The following is an 18,018-nucleotide window of genomic DNA, read 5'->3' as shown; positions in this document are numbered from 1 at the left end:
CACTGGCCAGTCAGAATCAAGTATTCCAGAGCTGTGTAATAAATGAACATAATAAACATTACTCTAAAAACATGTATGATGAAAACAAGTAATTGTCGTGAGGTTATCCCTACTAAGAAATGTCAATTTGGCTTCTTTTTTTAATCTTACCGTGATCTGTTATTGTGTTAATTTGCATGTTTACCTCCTGATGCTTACAGCAATACCAATGGCTATCTAAAAATCTAAGCATCAAAATGACAAGAGGGGCTCTCTGCAGGGGATCCAATTATCTGTTCAAGCCTGAGAGAAATAACTTGTGTCTTCTAGAGAAACTGAACACTGCACAGCGCTGACATAGTTATCCACTGCTTCATGCCATCCTCTCAGTGGCATTTCCTTTTTACCACAGGAAATGCTGTCAGAACAGAACATCCATTAACAGCATTTGATTCAATTCGCTTCTAATGAGCGGGCACCCTGGTAAACTGAGTAATGAAACTTGAGTGAAGATTCAGGGCTAAAAGGGATAATTTCACACAGAATTACTCATATCATTTCAAATGTACTGAGGATAGTAGAGACCAGGGTACTTATTAAACCCAAAATATAGTGACAGGGGCATCATTAGCTCGGCTAGAAATGCGTCAGTAGGAAAATCCCATCGATAACGACACAGGGCAGACTTTGACATGCCAGTGAAACAAATTTCCCACAAGTATAGATAAGGAAAAATGGCTCTCACTCAAACTCTAGGGGTCCTAATTTATCAAAGGCATAGGGTACAACAATAATTTATTTCTATTACAAAATAATAAACATTTAGTTTTAGTTTTACAAAATTTTATTTAAAATAGCATGTTTTAGGAATAATGTGAACAACTGAGACAATGGATTGCATTGTTTACTTATAGCCTATTTAATTTACATATGTTAACCCGATGGTATAGCCAAATTAGACAATTTAACTGGTGCTCTTTGGTAATTTTTGACCAAAACTTATTTACATTTTGTGTGAATTTTTTACTTCATCGGAATGGTACGAAACTTGGTAAAGGTTTTAGCAATTGCTATGTGATCACACACACAAACAAAAAGATTCATGGACATGATTCAAAAAGGTTAAATGGTCTTGAAAAAAATAGTCACACTTTGAGTCCTCGCGGTCAAAAACGACCGCATTGGAAATTAATGGTAAACTATCTAGTGGAAAATTTTGGTACTGTGCCCAAACAAAATCTTACAGAAAGCTAATTTATTTGAGATATCAAGCTCAAATTTGGAACACAACTTGTTTAGATTTATGGCTATGAATTTATTTTTTGGAAAATATATACTGTATCATACAAAAATTTAAAATAGTATTTTATGTGCATTTTTCAAAACAATAAACATAACATTTGTATAACTTTTTTGGGTTCACTGTTTTCACTTAATAATCGGACAAGTGTCATTTTAAAAAAGAGACCAAACTTAAGTCTGTGCTCCAAAGCATTCAAGATTTATGACAGTTTAAGTTAGAGATGTCACTTTCAGGTCTATGCTCAAAAATGGAATAAATGGATTATAACTAATGCAAAAATATAATTTAGTACCAAAAAAATACAAAATATAGTACATTTAATTTAATTGAAATAATAATTAAAAAAAGGTTATTTTTGACAGCCATGCGAAGAGTACCAGATGGTTAATCCAGGAGTGACTTGCTCTGGTGTGTCCTGTATGTATTTTTGGGAAATTTGACAGAGCATGATGTGGAGCTGGCTGTGGTGCTTTACTAAACACTTTTGGCTGTAATGGTAAATCACTCAGCATTGCAGTTAGGTGTTGGGTGTTGTCTACATGTGTGGTATATCCTGCTTTCACAAGGCTGTCAGGATGACAAGTCAGTCACACCTGACTGGAAAGAAACCAAGCATATTTGATGAGCTTTGGACAACCATGGCTGTGCCTGAATGGTATTAGGCCTTTTTAAGCCTGCAAAAAATACTACAAAAAATATAAAATCAACATAATTTATTCAAATCAATATTACAATTATTGCTTTAGTTTTTGCAATATTTCGCTACAATATTTTATGCATCACCTTAATTCAAAACAAAATGTTTAGATCCATTTAAAAAGCATTTGTGTGTTGTACTGTATAGCTGCTACATTTGAGATAGATTAGGATTCTCTTCATTAATTACATTTTAAATTTGTTAACACATTCTTTTTTTTAGTCTGACCCCAGTAGGATTCTGTGTAATAAACCAATTAATCAAGTAAAAAAAAATTAAAATAACAGGCATTTCATAAAACCGTATAAAAGCGTAGAATTTGATCAGATTTACATCTCCCAAGTCATTAATGTTCACTTTAATTATGAATATACAGAACACACTCTTTGCTATGTGTACTTCTGTAAAAGTTAAAGAATTAATTTACATATTATAAATTCAGGATCATTTGCTGGTAGAATAAACCATTATATTACTTTCTCTTCCAAATTAAAAAAAAGATGAGGAATCCTACATGGCAGTGGCGAGGCTACATAAGGGCCAGGGTTGGTGGATTCTAACTTAAACACCTCTGATTGGCCATTGCGTTCAAAAAAATCAACAGATATGTCTGTGATTGGCTGCATTACTCAACAATGTAACAAAACCCATTGTAAATAGAAACCTTCAACACTCTCCAGAGCACAAACACAGATACCCACTGGATCATTTGCCAAATCGCTAAAATGCTATTATTACAGAGAAAACTGATCATAGACCAGCAGTTATGGCCAGCATTTCCCTCTAAAAGCAATCAGAAGCAGTAGAAGTCAGTGGTTTGAGTGAGAAAATTCCCTCGGCAAGGGGAAGGGGAAGCCTTGCCCAGCCTTACACACACTCTGTCTATGATTATTTATCTTCGTTTACTGTTCTTATTCTGTTCACTGGATCATTTATTTATGTTATGATTTTGTTGTTTTCATGAAACTGTTGGCTGACAATAAATCACATTTAATTAAACTTAATTGTCAAACTTTTTTTTTAAATTGATGTAATTTCAGAGTAGGGATTGGTCCACCCTATTTCACTAAGGTCTGCTCACTTTTAAATTTCTGGCCTCCCCACTGCTGCATGTTCAGTGTTGTTGGACTCCTGGCTTCAAGTTAGCAGAACTAGAAAAAACATATTGAAAGACACTTGTTACTTATATTGTTCTACTGGACGTAAGATGATTGGTTTATAAAAAAATATAAAATACATAAGCCAACACATATTTTTCTGACCTTCCAGCGATTACCACATTCATTGCACAGCACAAAGGTGGTCATTGGTTCATCAGCACTCCGAGTTTGCACCTGTGAAGGTTCAAAACATTAGTATATTTATAACAAATGAAAGAACTTTGTATACTAGGTTCATATGCACTACAAATATCTACAGCTAAAAATCCAGTAATATTAGAAAATTCTGTTTCAACGATGTACCTGGTTGTAGGTGCAGTTTTTCTTTCTGCACTTGCCACACTGCAGCAGGTCAGTTGTGGTTCCTCCAGTCTTTGCCATCTGATGTTCTCGGATGGCCTCCTGGGTCAACACGTTCCTTAACTGTTTCAGTTCATCACTAGCCATTTCCTACAACAGCAAGAACATAGTGTTTATTTATAGACAGCAGATTGGCTTCTGATATACTGTATCATCTTTCTGGTTAGAAGATATTTGCTTGACAACGGTTAATTTCAAAGACTAAGTTTTTCCACATTGCACTGTAAACAAACTATTGCACTGCAAACTAATTTTCCAGTTAAAACAATCTAACATATAATATCTAATAATGTAATTCTTGTTTGAAACATAACTATCAGAACATTTTGGGCAAATGGGGTAAGAAAATTTACTTACACTACCATTCAAAAGGGTCAGTAGGATTGTTTTTACAAGGAATTAATACATTGATTTAATCAGTAATAATGCATTAAATTGATCAAATCGCTAAGTTCATTCAATTGAACTTTCTATTCACCCTGAAAAAACATGACGGTTTGCACAAAAATATAAAGCAGCACAACTGCTTTCAACATTGATGATACAAAAGAAATCTTGAGCACCAAATCAGATATTAGAATGTCATTTCTGAAGGATCATGTGACACCGAAGAGTTTAATAATGATGCTGGCAAATTCAGCTTTGTCATCACAGGAATAAATTACATTTTAAAACGTATTCAAAAAGAAAACAGTTACTTTATATTGTAATAATATATTACAATATTACTGTTTGTACAGTATTTTTGAATGCATTTTCAAATAAAATGCAGCATTGGTGAGACTTATATTAACTTATGTTTATTATTTTATTATTTATGAATTGAAATTATTTAAGAGGTCCAAAATGTGCAATTTACCTCAGCAGTCATGGTGGCCATGCGGCTCAACTCGATGGCTCCAGCTAACACATTTTTACGCAGATTGGGATTTTTGGGATCCTTCAGGTTACTTATGCGGCTGCGGACTCTGTTCTTGTATTTCATGTCTGTGGCTCTTATCTCCTGGTAGATATGTAGGCAGAGGAGGACAGTTAAGGATATCTACTTTTGAATTTTAAGCAATGGTTTCAAGAGGATTCTCCACTAATTTTCAAAGCAATTGTCAACCAATAATGTCCAATAAGGATATAATCTTCGATTTCCGCTGCCATGCTCTCACAGTTTGCCCCATAGTCTTTGTAGTCATCTAATAGGCAAGAAAAACATATCGTGAGCATCATCTCCACAATAATGAGTATCAAAACGATATATGTCAGTATGTCTGTGATATGTGTCAGACTCTGTGTGGGCAGGGGCGCAACTACCCAGTGTTAGAGGGGTATGCAGCAACAATTTTGGCACCCCCCCAATACACACACACACACACATATATATATATATATATATATATATATATATATATATATATATATATATATATATATATATATATTTATATATTAACAATGTTAACAAATAATAAAAAGTTACAGAATAAACAGTTACAAACATACACATATACACACACACACATATATATATATATATATATATATATATATATATATGATAATCATATTGTGTGTAGCTGTCATTTGTATCAAAATGATCATCCATCAAATCTTCCTTATCCCAGAAAATGTTCTTTTTTTCTTTGCAAATCCCTGTACTTGTGACAATGACAACAATGATGACATAAATTATGTCAGTGAACAAAAAAAAAAAAACAGACACAGATTTTGTCCAAGTGGTCAACAAAAGCCTTGTTCCTGTTTGCCACTTGATCATACATATTATATAGCACAGATCTTTAAAGAGAGAGAGAGATGTGACCATAAATACAGCTTCCATGTCACCCAGCAGATGTAACTATAGCTTGTATGTCTGATAGCACAGCTAACATGAACATACATGAATGGTAAAACAAAATCTATTTTTTTCCATGATAAACCAGCCTTATTGCATAAGTCATGTTTTCCAGCTTCTAGTCATTTATTGTGCATGCTACCTTATATTTACCAGTTGTTATTTTACTTTAATAAAATTGAGATATGTCATGCATGGGATTGGTGCCATAAGGTTTAACCAAAATCTAAATGTAGATATCAGCAATATTATTTTGCATTAAGTTAGAAAACACTTGCTGTTAACATTAATATTTGCAAGCCTCCAAGCTTGGTAGCAAATCTACGCATGATTCCATGGTAAACCAGAGATATTGCATTAGTTGTTTTCCAGATTCTTGTCATTTATTGTACATGCTACCTTATATTTTTTAGTTTTCAACTCAGCAACCTCGGTTTTGCGTATTCTAAATTAGCTAGGTCTGGCTGCTACATTCCCAGAGTTAGCAAACGTTAGTCTGTTAACATGAATATTTGCAAGACTCCTCCAAGCACAAACATCACATACCTGTTGCATTTCACCATCCACTTATTTAGCTGCTGTCGCATCCCTTGACATGCCATCTCCTTTAACCTCCTTCTTTTTCTATTTTTAGCCCCCGACCGCTTTTTTGCTTCATTCATCTTTTTCGAGTTTCAACGATAACGCACTCCTGTGCTGCTCACTCAGCGCTCACGCGCGCGCCCCTGCCCGCTCGCGATATTACCCTTCTATGTCAAAATAAATTCTATGATGGAATATTATGAGTGCACCGGCGCCTACTCTAGCCTGTTAGTCCTCTAAAATTTATATAACTTTTTTTATATTTAACTTGTATAACTTTTATATAAATGTATATAACTTGTAAAAAATTTGATTTTTTTTTAACCATCGCTTTGGCGCCCCCTTGAGCCGCATATAGCGCATACCCACTTTTTGCGCCAGTGCGTGTGGGTGTCAAGTGTTTGTTTTGCGTACCATCTGTATGTAGTGCGGCAGTCAGCATTTCAATGCATTTGTCCCTGATGGAATCCCCGGTTTGCAGACGAGGAGATAAAGGACCCACACTGGAGCTAAGTGACGGAGAGAGGGGGCTTGTGGGTGTTGTGGGCGTCTTTGGGGTCTCTGGTTTACTCTTGCTGTATGGGAAAAACAAAAAGCAGGCGTCTTTAGTTCTCTAATGAACTAAAGAATGTTCCATCATCCCAAAAGAATCATTGATCACTGCTGTCTGTGAACATTATTTTCGTTGAATGACTTTGGGATTTTGAGTTGTATTATAACTGGAATATGAAGAAGGCAGAATTCTAAGTATATCTGAGCCTATCCAAAAGGATGAGAGTGAGAACATAATGCCACAATAACACCATATGGCATGCTGGTCACATCTAAATGAGTAAATAATAATAAAAAGTGAAGTAGTTCTTGCCTTTCACTAGATTTCTTGGCCTGAGGTGAGTTGCCAGACCTTGAGTTAGTAGAATCTCTCCTGGAGAAATAACACATGAGAGTTTATAGTAAGCATTCTGTGTTGAACATGAAAGTCATGCATTTATCTTTGTAAAGGATCAGTAGGTTTAATTTAGGAATGTGCAAGACTAGTCAACTAAACAGTATTGCTGCTAGTCAACATTGGAAATACAAGTCGTTTACATAAAGCAAACCATAAACATGCACAAAACAATTTATTTATTTTTACAAAGGCTACATTCAAATTACTCGCATTAGTGTTACATTTTTAAAACACATTATTTTGAAAAGTGTACATCCTAAACTGATAACAAAATAATATTTTACCACAGAGCTTTCATTCATTCACTTTTTAAAATGTCCACTTGGATGAGCAAAGTGATGGAGTATTTTGACTTTGCCTACACAAAACTGTTCCGTTTTATTCTATTTCATATAACAATTACGCTTGCTTACAGGCTTGTTTTACTACAGGTTATGAGGATCTAAATACTGGTATGAAATTTGATTCCAATTTAAAGGAGAAATATTATAGATGAAACGTAGGCTACTTAACAACAACAGATCTTATATCAATTTCCTAACAAACGGAATCCCCCTATAGTTGACGAACAACAATACCTTGAAGTACCGACTTATGTTAACTAACATCTATTTGAGGAATTCTGTTTATAATAGGCTATTAAGTTTGTATTTATTGGTCCTCCACTGCATGTTGATTCAGTAGGTTTTAATAAATATGTCAATATTGGCTAACGTTAAACACTTATGTTTAGTTTACAATGATCCAAATGCAAGGCAAGCACATCGCATACTGTATATATGACCTCTTTTTCAGCAGCATTCAGTATGGGATTTGACTCATATATTATATAGGTTATTTCAAATTGATATTCATATATAGCAGGGGTCTCCAACACGTCGCTCGCGAGCTACCAGTAGCTCATGGCCTGAATGGAGGTAGCTCGTCTTTTGCGCGCTCAAGTTTGTTATTTCAAATGTAGCAAGCTCATAATTAAAGCAACGCACTCATTTTTTCCAGGCGCAGGGAGATGAAAAAATCCTTTAAAACTTTGTCATTGTGGAGAGCGCAGTGCAGGGTTGCATAGCAACGACAGACGCCACGGGGAAATCGGACCGTATTTCACTATTAATAATAAAAGATAAGCTAATGTGCATTGTAAACGTCAGTAATTTATCTTTTTTGACTCATTCTTTTTTATAAAAATGATTTAAAGGCTGAAATATGCAAAGTTTCTTTTTATAAATCTTTTTTGTCAAAACTTTATTTGAACTTGTACATGTTAGTAGATAACATGTCGCAAGACACTCCTTTAAAATCTGGCCATCATTTATAATGTTGTTATTTTAATGTTTATGTAAACAAAAAGTACATATTAATGCTAATTATATTTGTTATTTGCTGGTTTTCGAAATAAAACTTGTTGAATTGATTTTATTGTGTAGTATTAATACTTTTTGAACAGGATTCTGTGTTCACTAATCATGAAATGAAATTTTCATGCCATTTCATCTCTAGTTAAGATGCACTGTAAAATCAACTATAATTGTGTTTTTACAGTATAATATGCAAAGTACAATTTTCTATAAAAAAATAATCTCTGATTCTGTTCTTTTCTCTGACATTTAAAAGAGAACTCCGGCGCAAAATGAACCTGGGGTGTAATAACACATCGGTACCGAGTCGACTGTTCTCTGGGATTTGTTTTCATGATAATCGATTGTAAAGAGTTTTATCTCTAAAAACTGTTTAGCTTATAACGCTAGTATATGGGGCATATAATAAGTAAAAAGAGATCGCTAGTTAATACCACTAACAAGGCTCAAAATAGCCCCACACTAACACGGTAGCTTAATGAGGGTCTCTACATACAAACCGAAGCACTGAGAACTTTGTAAGTGTACAGACAGTTTAATAATAATATACTTTATAAAGACAGTACCATCGCGGAGCCATCTTTGGAAAACAGTCTCGACCAGTCGAACCACTAACGCCGTGCTAAGTGAGCTGAACTGTTAGATTCCAAGTCACAGTTAAGCTCGTAGCACGGCGGGTCGTGGTTCGACTGGTCGATATTTAAGAGATGTAAGCATTGTATTACATGAGTAGCTCTCCGCCACTATCTTTTTAAAAAAGTAGCTCTGAAATGAAAAAAGGTTGGAGAACCCTGATATATAGCCTGTTTTTTGTTTTTTACCATCTTCTGGGGGTTTGTTAGACTAGTCCACCAGTTGGTTATAAAATGTCCATTTAAACGTTAATGAAATTGGAACACATCCCTATTTTGGATACTTCAATATTTCATTGCAAGACCAACTGCATTACTATAACAGGTTACCTCTCCAACTTAGTTTCACTTGATTGTCGTTTCAAAAGGTGATGGCTTGACTTGGAGTCAGTAGAGTCCTTACTGCAGTAAAAGAGCAAAACACAAATGCCTGATTTACAGTAACCATTTTATTTTGTTTTTTTATTTGGTTTTCTATATGTTTTTTTTCTTTTAGTAATGCATGAGCAGACCTGTCTCTCCGTCCTTCCATGCTCGGCTTTCTAGGAGGGAGCTTTTTGGAATCTGTGGACTCCTTTCTAGGAATAAAAGCAGAGTAGGGAATTTTGGTGACAAGGATTTTTTGTTAATTAAAACAATATAATTTAAGTCTTGCAAATTGCCACCATCCTCAAACTCCCAAGACAAATAACAACAATGCATGCACTTCTGCTGCCCTCTGCCTACATTCTGTTGCAAAACATCAATTCAAACCTCTCAATCTTGAGCTTCATTGAAGGTCTTTTAAGTGGTTTACTGTCTCTTGTATCTTTTCTGAGAAAAAAAAAATCATCTCAGCACTTTGGGATGGCGACAAATTATTATCACCACAAGCCATGAAAAGACTTCATCCGAATTGAATGAAGGAGATGGTTCACTCAAAAATGTAAATTCTGTCATTATAAACCTGTATGACTTTCTTTGAATATAGCACACAAGTCATTTGGATGACTTTTATGAAGCATGAAAGCAGTGTTCAACATTTTCCTTTTGTGTTCCACAAAAGAAAGTAAATCATACAGGTTTGAAACAACATGAGGGTAAATGATGCCAAAATTATAATTTTTGGGAGAACCATCCCTTTAAATTAATAGCACCAATGGTTTAGTTAAGACGATACACTTTGCAACTTTTAAATATAATTTCACTCAACAATGGTTTTGTTCAAGGGTTAGCATTCGTCATGTTTCAGACCTATCTTTCTCATTGTGTTCAGACATCCGTCGCTTCGGGTCTGATGTGTCTTTTCTATGGTAAAACAGTCGTAGTTATTCTTCAGATGGTGAAGTAATTAAGTAAAAACACAGGCACACAGCTATTCATGTCAACATGCTTTTCATTTCCTCTGTCCCTAACCTTTCTTTCTCTTTGTCTTTATTTGTGTTTAATGCGGGACGTTTTGTAGGTGTAGGTTGAAGAAGGAGAGGAACAGGAGGGAGAGGAGCACTGGGATCCGCTGTTTCTTTTCTAAGCAAAGAAAGTCACTGATTATTTATGAGACAAACAACACTGCGCTTTGTTAGAACACTGTGTTACTCTAAAAAAAAAATGTTGCAGGCAACTGAAAGTACTTTGTTTACTCAAAAAAGACAACACGCCAAGCCCTAACCTTTCTTTCTTCATCTCTCGTTTCTGAGGAGGATGTAGATGGAAAGGTAAAGGAGGAAGAGGGGCATTCGGATCAATTGCTTTCTTTGCCCTAGGCAACAAATATACAATTCCAATGTGGCATTAAAATGAGAACAAGGGGAGACACTTGCGCTTGTGGCGATACTAGGTCAATCTAGGGAACTAGAAATGATAATTTACAATTTTCTACTAATTGAATACTGAATCATTAAGAGCCATCCCCACTATTTTACAAAATAAAACAAACAAATTAAAGCAATAATATTACATAATATTGTGCTCTTGTCTTCACAAAAAAAAAAACAGTTTACCAAAAAAGAGGGCCATGAACTTGAACTGAGAGGTATTCAGACCTTTCTCTGGGCTCCTCTAGTGATGGATGTTTGGGAGGAGGAGAAAGGATAGGAGCAGGAGGAGGTAAAGTTTCAGAAGGATCTCTCCTGTGAAAATAGATATTTAGTGGCGACCCCCTATGTTGAATATTTACTACATTTTTTATAAATAATACAAATTATGAACACATTCTCCTGAGAGCAATCCCTGACCTTTCTTTCTTCATCTCTGATGAGCGCTTAGGGATAGGAATAGGAGGAGGAAGAAGTGGAGGATGAGAGTGATTATGAAGAGGAAAAAGAAGTTCATGTGTGTCTCTCCTGCAAAAAAAAAAAAGCCAGCCAGCCTCATTGCAGTGTTGATTCAACATGAAAGAAAATATTTTCATGTCACACACTGCATGCACTTCTAGCACAATGTCTAACCGTTCTTTCTTTCCATCTGAGAAGGGACGTTTAGTAGAATGAGACTGAAGAGGAAGAGACTGTAAGGAACCCAGAGTGTCTTTTCTGTGCAAGAAACGTAAACATCCAAATTGAGCATTTGAACTCAACGTACACTACCATTCAAAAATTTGGGGCCATTAAGATTTTTTAATGTTTTGTATATTTAAAAAATGAGATTTATTCCTGTGATGACAAAGATGAATTTTCTGCATCATTACTACAGTCTTCAGTGCCACATGATCCTTCAGAAATCATTCTAACATGGTGATTTGGTTTTAAATAAACATTTCTCATTACTATCAATGTTTAAAACAGTGGTGCTGCTTAATATTTTTGTGGGGGACTTTTTATTGAGGATTCTTTGATGAGTAGAACGTTCAAAAGAGCAGAATGTATTTGAAACAAATTGTTTGTAATATTATAGATGTCCTTACTCCCTTACAGTTCCATTATATCAGGGAGAAAATTCTAACTATGCAAACGTCTAAAAAAGTATCGCATCAGGCAGTGCATTGTAGTCTCCCTGAGGAAAAATTTGATTCATTGCTATAGGAGAGGAAGAATTTTCTAAACTCGTTAAATCATCTAAATCGACAACATGTATGTTAGACCCTATTCGACTAAGCTATTGAAAGAGATGCTTCCAGATGTCATATATCCTCTTCTTAATATGATTAATTCATCTTTGTCATTAGGATACGTACCAAAAACTTTTAAGCTGGCTATGATTAAACCGCTTGTTAAAAAAACACAACTTGATCCTACAGAATTAGTCAATTACAGGCTCGAATCTACCTTTTCTGTCTAAGATATTAGAAAAGGCAGTATCTTCACAACTATGTTCCTTTTTAGAAAGAAATGGTATCTGCAAGGAATTTCAGTCAGGATTTAGACCGTACCATAGTACTGAGACAGCTCTCATCAGAGTCACAGATGATTTGCTCTTATCATCCGATCATGGTTGTATCTCTCTATTAGTGTTACTCGATCTTAGTGCTGCATTTGATACCATTGACCACAACATTTTTTAAATAGAATTGAAAATTATGTTGGCATTAGTGGAATTGCACTAGCATTGTTTAAATCATACTTATCTGAACGTTATCAGTTTGTAGCAGTAAATTAAGAGATGTCTTATCAATCAAAAGTGCAGAATGGCGTACCACAATGCTCAGTACTAGGACCGTTGCTGTTCACTCTGTACATGCTACCCTTAGGAGATATCATTAGGAAGCATGGCATTCGTTTTCACTGTTATGCTGATGATACTCAGCTCTATGTGTCTTCACGCCCTGACGAAACTTACCAATTCACAAAATTGCAAAAGAAAGCATGGCTGATATAAAAAACTGGATGACTAATAATTTCCTACTACTTAATCCAGAAAAAAACAGAGATTCTAATTACTGGACAAAAAACATCCTCACGTAATAACCTAGAATACTGTCTAACACTTGATGGCTGCTCTGTCAAGTCTTCGCAGTCGGTTAGGAACCTGGGAGTGCTCTTTGATACCAATGTTTCATTTGAAAGTCACGTGTCTAGTATCTGTAAAACTGCATTTTCCCATCTTTAAAATATATCTAAATTATGTCATATGCTCTCAGTGACAAATGCAGAAAAATTATTTCATGCGTTCATGACAACAAGGCTAAATTATTGTTATGCTATTATGGGTGGTTGCCCTAAACACTTAATAAACAAACTACAGCTGGTCCAAAACGCAGCAGCAAGAGTTCTTACCAGAACAAGGAACTATGACCGTATTCGCCCGGTTCTGTCAACACTGCATTGGCTCTCTATTAAACATTGTACACATTTTTAAATATTTCTGATTACTTACAAAGCACTAAATGGTTTAGCTCCCCAGTACTTGAGCAAGCTCTTAACGTCCTTCATAGTCCTTCACGTCTATTGCGATCTCAAAATTCCGGCCAGTTGATAATACCTAGAATATCAAAATCGACTGCTGGCGGTAGATCCTTTTCCTATTTAGCACCTAAACTTTGGAACTGTCTTCCTAACATTGTCCGGGAAGCAGACACACTCTGTCAGTTTAAATCTAGATTTTAAAAAAAACATCTTTTCAACCTGGCATACACATAGAACACTATACATTCCTATTATTCAAATCAGTTAAATTATTATTAGGCTGCATAAATTAGTTCAGCCAGAACGGGGAACACTTCCTATAACACCTGATGTACTCGATACAACATAAAAAGAATGAAATCTATGGTAATTTTAGTCTTTTTGTTTATTCCAAGGTTTACTGTAATCAGCCGGATCCGGGCCGTATCCAGATCAGATGGTGGACCTGCGCCTAGACACGACCAAAGCGCAAGATGTAATCAGCCGGATCTGGGCCGTATCCAGATCAGATGGTGGACCTGCGCCTAGACACGACCACAATGCATCCCTGAAGTGTCAGCAGAGCTTTTGTCAACTACACTCTCCCCTGTGAAGGCCTCATCGACACGACAGCCATCGGCACTGATCCTCAACAAACTCGTCCCCATACGTGCATGATGACTCCGATCTTCAACGAGATGAACTGCATAATATAATGTTCCGATCCAATCTGATTTCTGACCTGTAATGCTACCTGAATCATAATCATACACTGTTCGTTCGTGGCCAGAGAGAGAACTGGCCCCCCAACTGAGCCTGGTTTCTCCCAAGGTTATTTTCACCATTCTGTCACCTGGGGAGTTTTGGTTCCTTACCACTTTCGCCTTTTTTTTGGCCTTTGTCGCCATTGGCTTTTGGCTTGCTTAATTGGGGACATTTCATTTTATATTTAACAATATTATTACAACATTATTTTCCTGTTATCTCTGTAAAGCTGCTTTGAAACAATCTGCATTGTAAAAAGCGCTATATAAATAAAGGTGACTTGACTTGACTGTCACTTTTGATCAAATATATATTTCCATGCTGAATTCAAGTATTCATTTTAAAAAAAATGTACTGAACCCAAACTTTTGAAAGGTAGTATATTTTTGTTTTTGCTGTATCATCTATCACTGTAGATAGCCTTTATGGATAATAGACTGCATCAGAAAATAAAACTTTTCACACTACAATGACGTGTTCTTAACTAACACATACCCAAACACAAGCATAAAGCTCTGACCTCTCTTTCTTTACATCTACTGATGAGCGTCTTAGAGGAGGGTGAGAAATGATTGAAGCAGGAGGGAAAAAATCAACGGGAGCATCTTTCCTAAACAAAAGTAAAAATTCATCTTACATTGGAACTCTGCTTGTCCAGCATACAAGTGGGAAAAGTAAAACAAAATTATGTCAACAGGCTTGTGCCCCACTCAGATTTGAGAATATTTTAAGGATATTGCTGATTTTTAATTGAAGTAGCAAACAGGATGTAGAATTGTAATTACAATTTTAATGATTATATAAATGATTATAAAGATTAGTTTTAAACTATAACATATTGGACATTTTGTTGTGCTGTTGAGAAATTTTTTTTTAATTTTATTGTTTTGATGTTTGAGTATTTAACTTTAAGTTTATCTAATTAATGTAAAAAAATATATATATATTAGAATTCTGGAGTGGAAACAGACATTATTAGTCCAAAAAATGAATAATGAAATTAAGCATTTTTGTTTTGTTGCAAAAATATTGAAATTCCTCCATTGTGTGACTATGTAAATAAATTCAGTAAATTCCACTTTCTGTCCAATTCAAACTAAATTCATCATCCTGATGGACATGAATTGAAACTCAATTCTTAAATTCTGATTTTTGCTTAACACTATCACCAGAAAAATTACAATGTAAACCTTCAGAAAAAATGCCATTCATGCAATTGTCATGACCTTGTTAGTTTGTGACATTTTAAACTTTCCTAGATAATCAGAAATGAGTTTTAAACGTTGATACATTCACCATAATAATATGGCTTCGTGTTTTTTGTTTTGTTTTTTATGTAGTACAAGTGGATCCTCCTAATCACAGTCACATGCTTCAACCGCATGCACAAGCCCTAACCTCTCCCTCTTCACTTCTCCAGATGGAGGAGGACCCTTGGGGGGCGGAGATGAATGCGTCTTTCCGGAGGGAAGATGATCACTGTTCAATGCATCTTTCCTAAACAGAATACACGTAAAAATCTAATGGAACAGTTTGGGATGAGAAGAGGGGCTTTATACAGCAGTGGGGCTTCTCACCTCTCTAGCTCCTTTTTATTGTTAATAGATTGTTTCTCTTTTTTCGGGTCACTTTCTTGTTTTCTGTTCCTGAACTCTGCAACTCGGTTCTCTCTTCTGTGTTTTTCATCGAGTTTCTTGTTGGAGTCTAAGTCTGGTTTAATTTCCGTTGTCAATCTTCGTGGACTGACAAGATAAACAGGTTATACTTCATAACGCAAACCACTTTGCTTGCTTCAACCTCTGCGTAAGTCAATGTTAGTAGCCACTCCTAAAGCTTACAAAAGCTTACAAATTACACTGTACAAAAGCTGTGTCTTGAATACTTCCATGTTTTCCCTGTTATTAGCAAACATACCTGGACTCTCTCTCAGGAGAAGTCATGTTGGGTGACCCTGATGCCTTGCTTGGATGATTGCCATTCTTCACTTCATTTGTCCTCTCAGACTTTTGGTTTTGAGCTGATTCTGACAAAGACAAAAGGCGTATAACTTAAAATGTTAAGCCAGACTATGTTATACTGCATATGTGAATAACATATATTAGGTATTATGATGGGATTTGGAGTAAATTTAATCTGTATCTGATTTTAAGATTTTTTCATTAAAATATTACCCTTACCTAAAAGCTTCTTCCAGTTTTTGATAAGAATCTTTGCCAAATTGACAATATCCTCATCTGTGCCATGTTTCCTTATTCCGTTCACAGACATGCCAATTCTTGTATCCTGGAACAAAGTAAATATTAAATGTTAGACAAACAAAAGCAAGAGATATAAGGCAACCAATGATGACATTAACAAGAACAGCTGCATTTATGCGACAATCTATCTGATGCATCATATCGGTTTTATCATTCATAAGTGTCATAAATCTCTCACGACATCATTTTAAAAAATTATTTTAATTATAAATCTCTCCATACTCAAACATTGATATTTCGTTTGCATTGTCCATATTGATTGCATTGTGTGTGTATATGGCTCTTTGTGATTCCTTTGATTTGCAGCTATATTTTCCTTCAGGGATCGATAATGTATGTCAATACAAGTGATCTAGCAGACATACCTGAAGAAGCTTCAGTGTCATATTGAAATTTTTCAATTCTCTCAGAAGATCTAGAGCTCCGTCCTACACAGACAGGAAGATTAACAATTATTTAATTACTTGGGTAACTGTAAAGATTTTTCTTAATATTTGTATTTTACTTATTTTGTATGGTAATAAAAATTCAATGTAACCTTTACTGTTCTCAGACATTTGGCCTGCAACACTTACAAATTACACACAAAAAAATTACAAATGAAATAAATTCTTACTGGTTTGAAACAACATGAGGGTGGGTAAATTATGGCAGAAGTTTCATTTTCATTTTTGGTTGAACTATCCCTTTAAATTCTGTGCTCATGCGCCTAAAACTATTCGAGTCGGCCAAAAACAAACCGCCTCCTCGACCTTGTGCCATTTACTACGAGGAATCCAATACATATACTGTTAAATATTAACAAAAACCTGCATACAACGTCAACTAAACTGTCTATAATGACGCACTTTTGTCTTCGCTCTTGTTGCTGCCCTGAATAATTCTAAAGTAAATCTGCTCAATCCTCAGCCAACACCTGTTGTCACACTCGCATATGCGTCTCTGTAGTCCTATTACACACAGACACAAATTATGTCTCTCTCACTTGCAACCAAATTAACGTTAAACAACGCTTGTGCACGCCTGTATCTTAATTAAGCAGAATTAAAACGGGTCAAACACACACGCAAAAAAGTTTTTCATAAGCAGCATGCGCAGATATCGCACAAACAAACAGCGCGAAGCGTTGCGTCAAAATTAGGATCTCACCATGTTATTTCTAGACACCATCTTGTCTAGTTTTTTAGCAATCCGCAACAGGTCCTCCTCTCGTGACATTGTGTGCGCATTAATACACTGTAAGGGAAATGAGATGTGTTTATAGTACGTTATGTCATATAAATCTTATTAATTCAGCGAAATGTACGAAGTTTTGTTCCCACGCATAAGTTGCTCCTGCACGGTCAGTTGAGTCGGGGGGCGGGGCCTTCGGGACAGTCGGAGCTGTCAATCAATTTCATTTGGATTTATGACAATTCCTAAATATAGTTGTTACAAGGGGGCGATAAAAGTTCTCTTTGATTTTTCGGAGAGACACATCATGAACTTTGTAACTTGGGTCTATTGTATTTTATGTCTGTTTAAGAATAGCCTATATATTTTTTTTCTCGATTAAAGGGATAGTTCACCCAAAAACGAAAATTCTGTCATTTACTCACCCTCAAGTTGTTTCAAACCTGTATACATTTCTTTCTTCTGCTGAACACAAAATTAGATATTGAATACCATGGCATTTTTTCCATACTAACTTGTAGTCTGTTATTTAAATGTTCATTGAGTAACTCCAATTTCACTCACGTTTTTATCTGGACATTTCCAAGCATGGCTCAAAAGCATCAGACCGTGTGTGGTAAATAAGAGGCAAGTTTTGAGGCATTAGACTACGCAGTACGCA

The 18,018-nt window shown here is 35.5% G+C and overlaps 1 protein-coding gene across 16 annotated transcripts; it reads right to left on the bottom strand.

Annotated features, from left to right (window-relative positions):
• Positions 1-1,980: 1,980 nt before the first annotated feature.
• tcea3 (transcription elongation factor A (SII), 3) lies at positions 1,981-17,563 on the bottom strand. 16 transcript variants are annotated; one of them, XM_077217324.1, is made up of 23 exons: positions 17,334-17,553; positions 16,550-16,612; positions 16,104-16,209; positions 15,841-15,949; positions 15,504-15,668; positions 15,325-15,423; positions 14,447-14,536; positions 11,290-11,373; positions 11,077-11,184; positions 10,885-10,971; positions 10,512-10,601; positions 10,259-10,369; positions 10,097-10,150; positions 9,617-9,676; positions 9,376-9,441; positions 9,194-9,265; positions 6,793-6,852; positions 6,342-6,502; positions 4,630-4,686; positions 4,359-4,513; positions 3,443-3,589; positions 3,242-3,313; positions 1,981-3,130 (listed from the first exon to the last, which is right to left on the bottom strand). In XM_077217324.1, exons 1-23 carry the CDS (start codon positions 17,400-17,402, stop codon positions 3,122-3,124), a joined length of 2,094 nt encoding a protein of 697 aa, XP_077073439.1. In that variant the 5' UTR covers positions 17,403-17,553; the 3' UTR covers positions 1,981-3,121. The 16 variants fall into 16 exon arrangements, with proteins under 16 accessions (XP_077073439.1, XP_077073443.1, XP_077073449.1 ...); XM_077217328.1 differs by lacking the exon at positions 14,447-14,536; XM_077217334.1 differs by lacking the exons at positions 9,617-9,676; positions 10,097-10,150.
• Positions 17,564-18,018: the final 455 nt, after the last annotated feature.

This window comes from Siphateles boraxobius, unplaced genomic scaffold, assembly GCF_051911475.1.
Source record: "Siphateles boraxobius isolate OS27281-9 unplaced genomic scaffold, OSU_SipBor_1 12, whole genome shotgun sequence".
Classification (NCBI taxonomy): Eukaryota; Metazoa; Chordata; class Actinopteri; order Cypriniformes; family Leuciscidae; genus Siphateles; species Siphateles boraxobius.
This window is presented reverse-complemented; position numbering and strand designations above follow the sequence as displayed.

What these genes read in the sequence shown, in the direction of transcription:
- tcea3 (XM_077217324.1), bottom strand. Translation starts at nt 17,402, where the DNA reads ATGTCACGAGAGGAGGACCTGTTGCGGATTGCTAAAAAACTAGACAAG. An exon ending in ATGAAGCTCAAGATTGAGAG is followed by an intron (nt 9,442 to 9,616) that starts GTTTGAATTGAT and finishes TTTTATTCCTAG; the next exon opens with AAAGGAGTCCACAGATTCCA. An exon ending in ATGGAAGGACGGAGAGACAG is followed by an intron (nt 9,266 to 9,375) that starts GTCTGCTCATGC and finishes CTTTTACTGCAG; the next exon opens with TAAGGACTCTACTGACTCCA.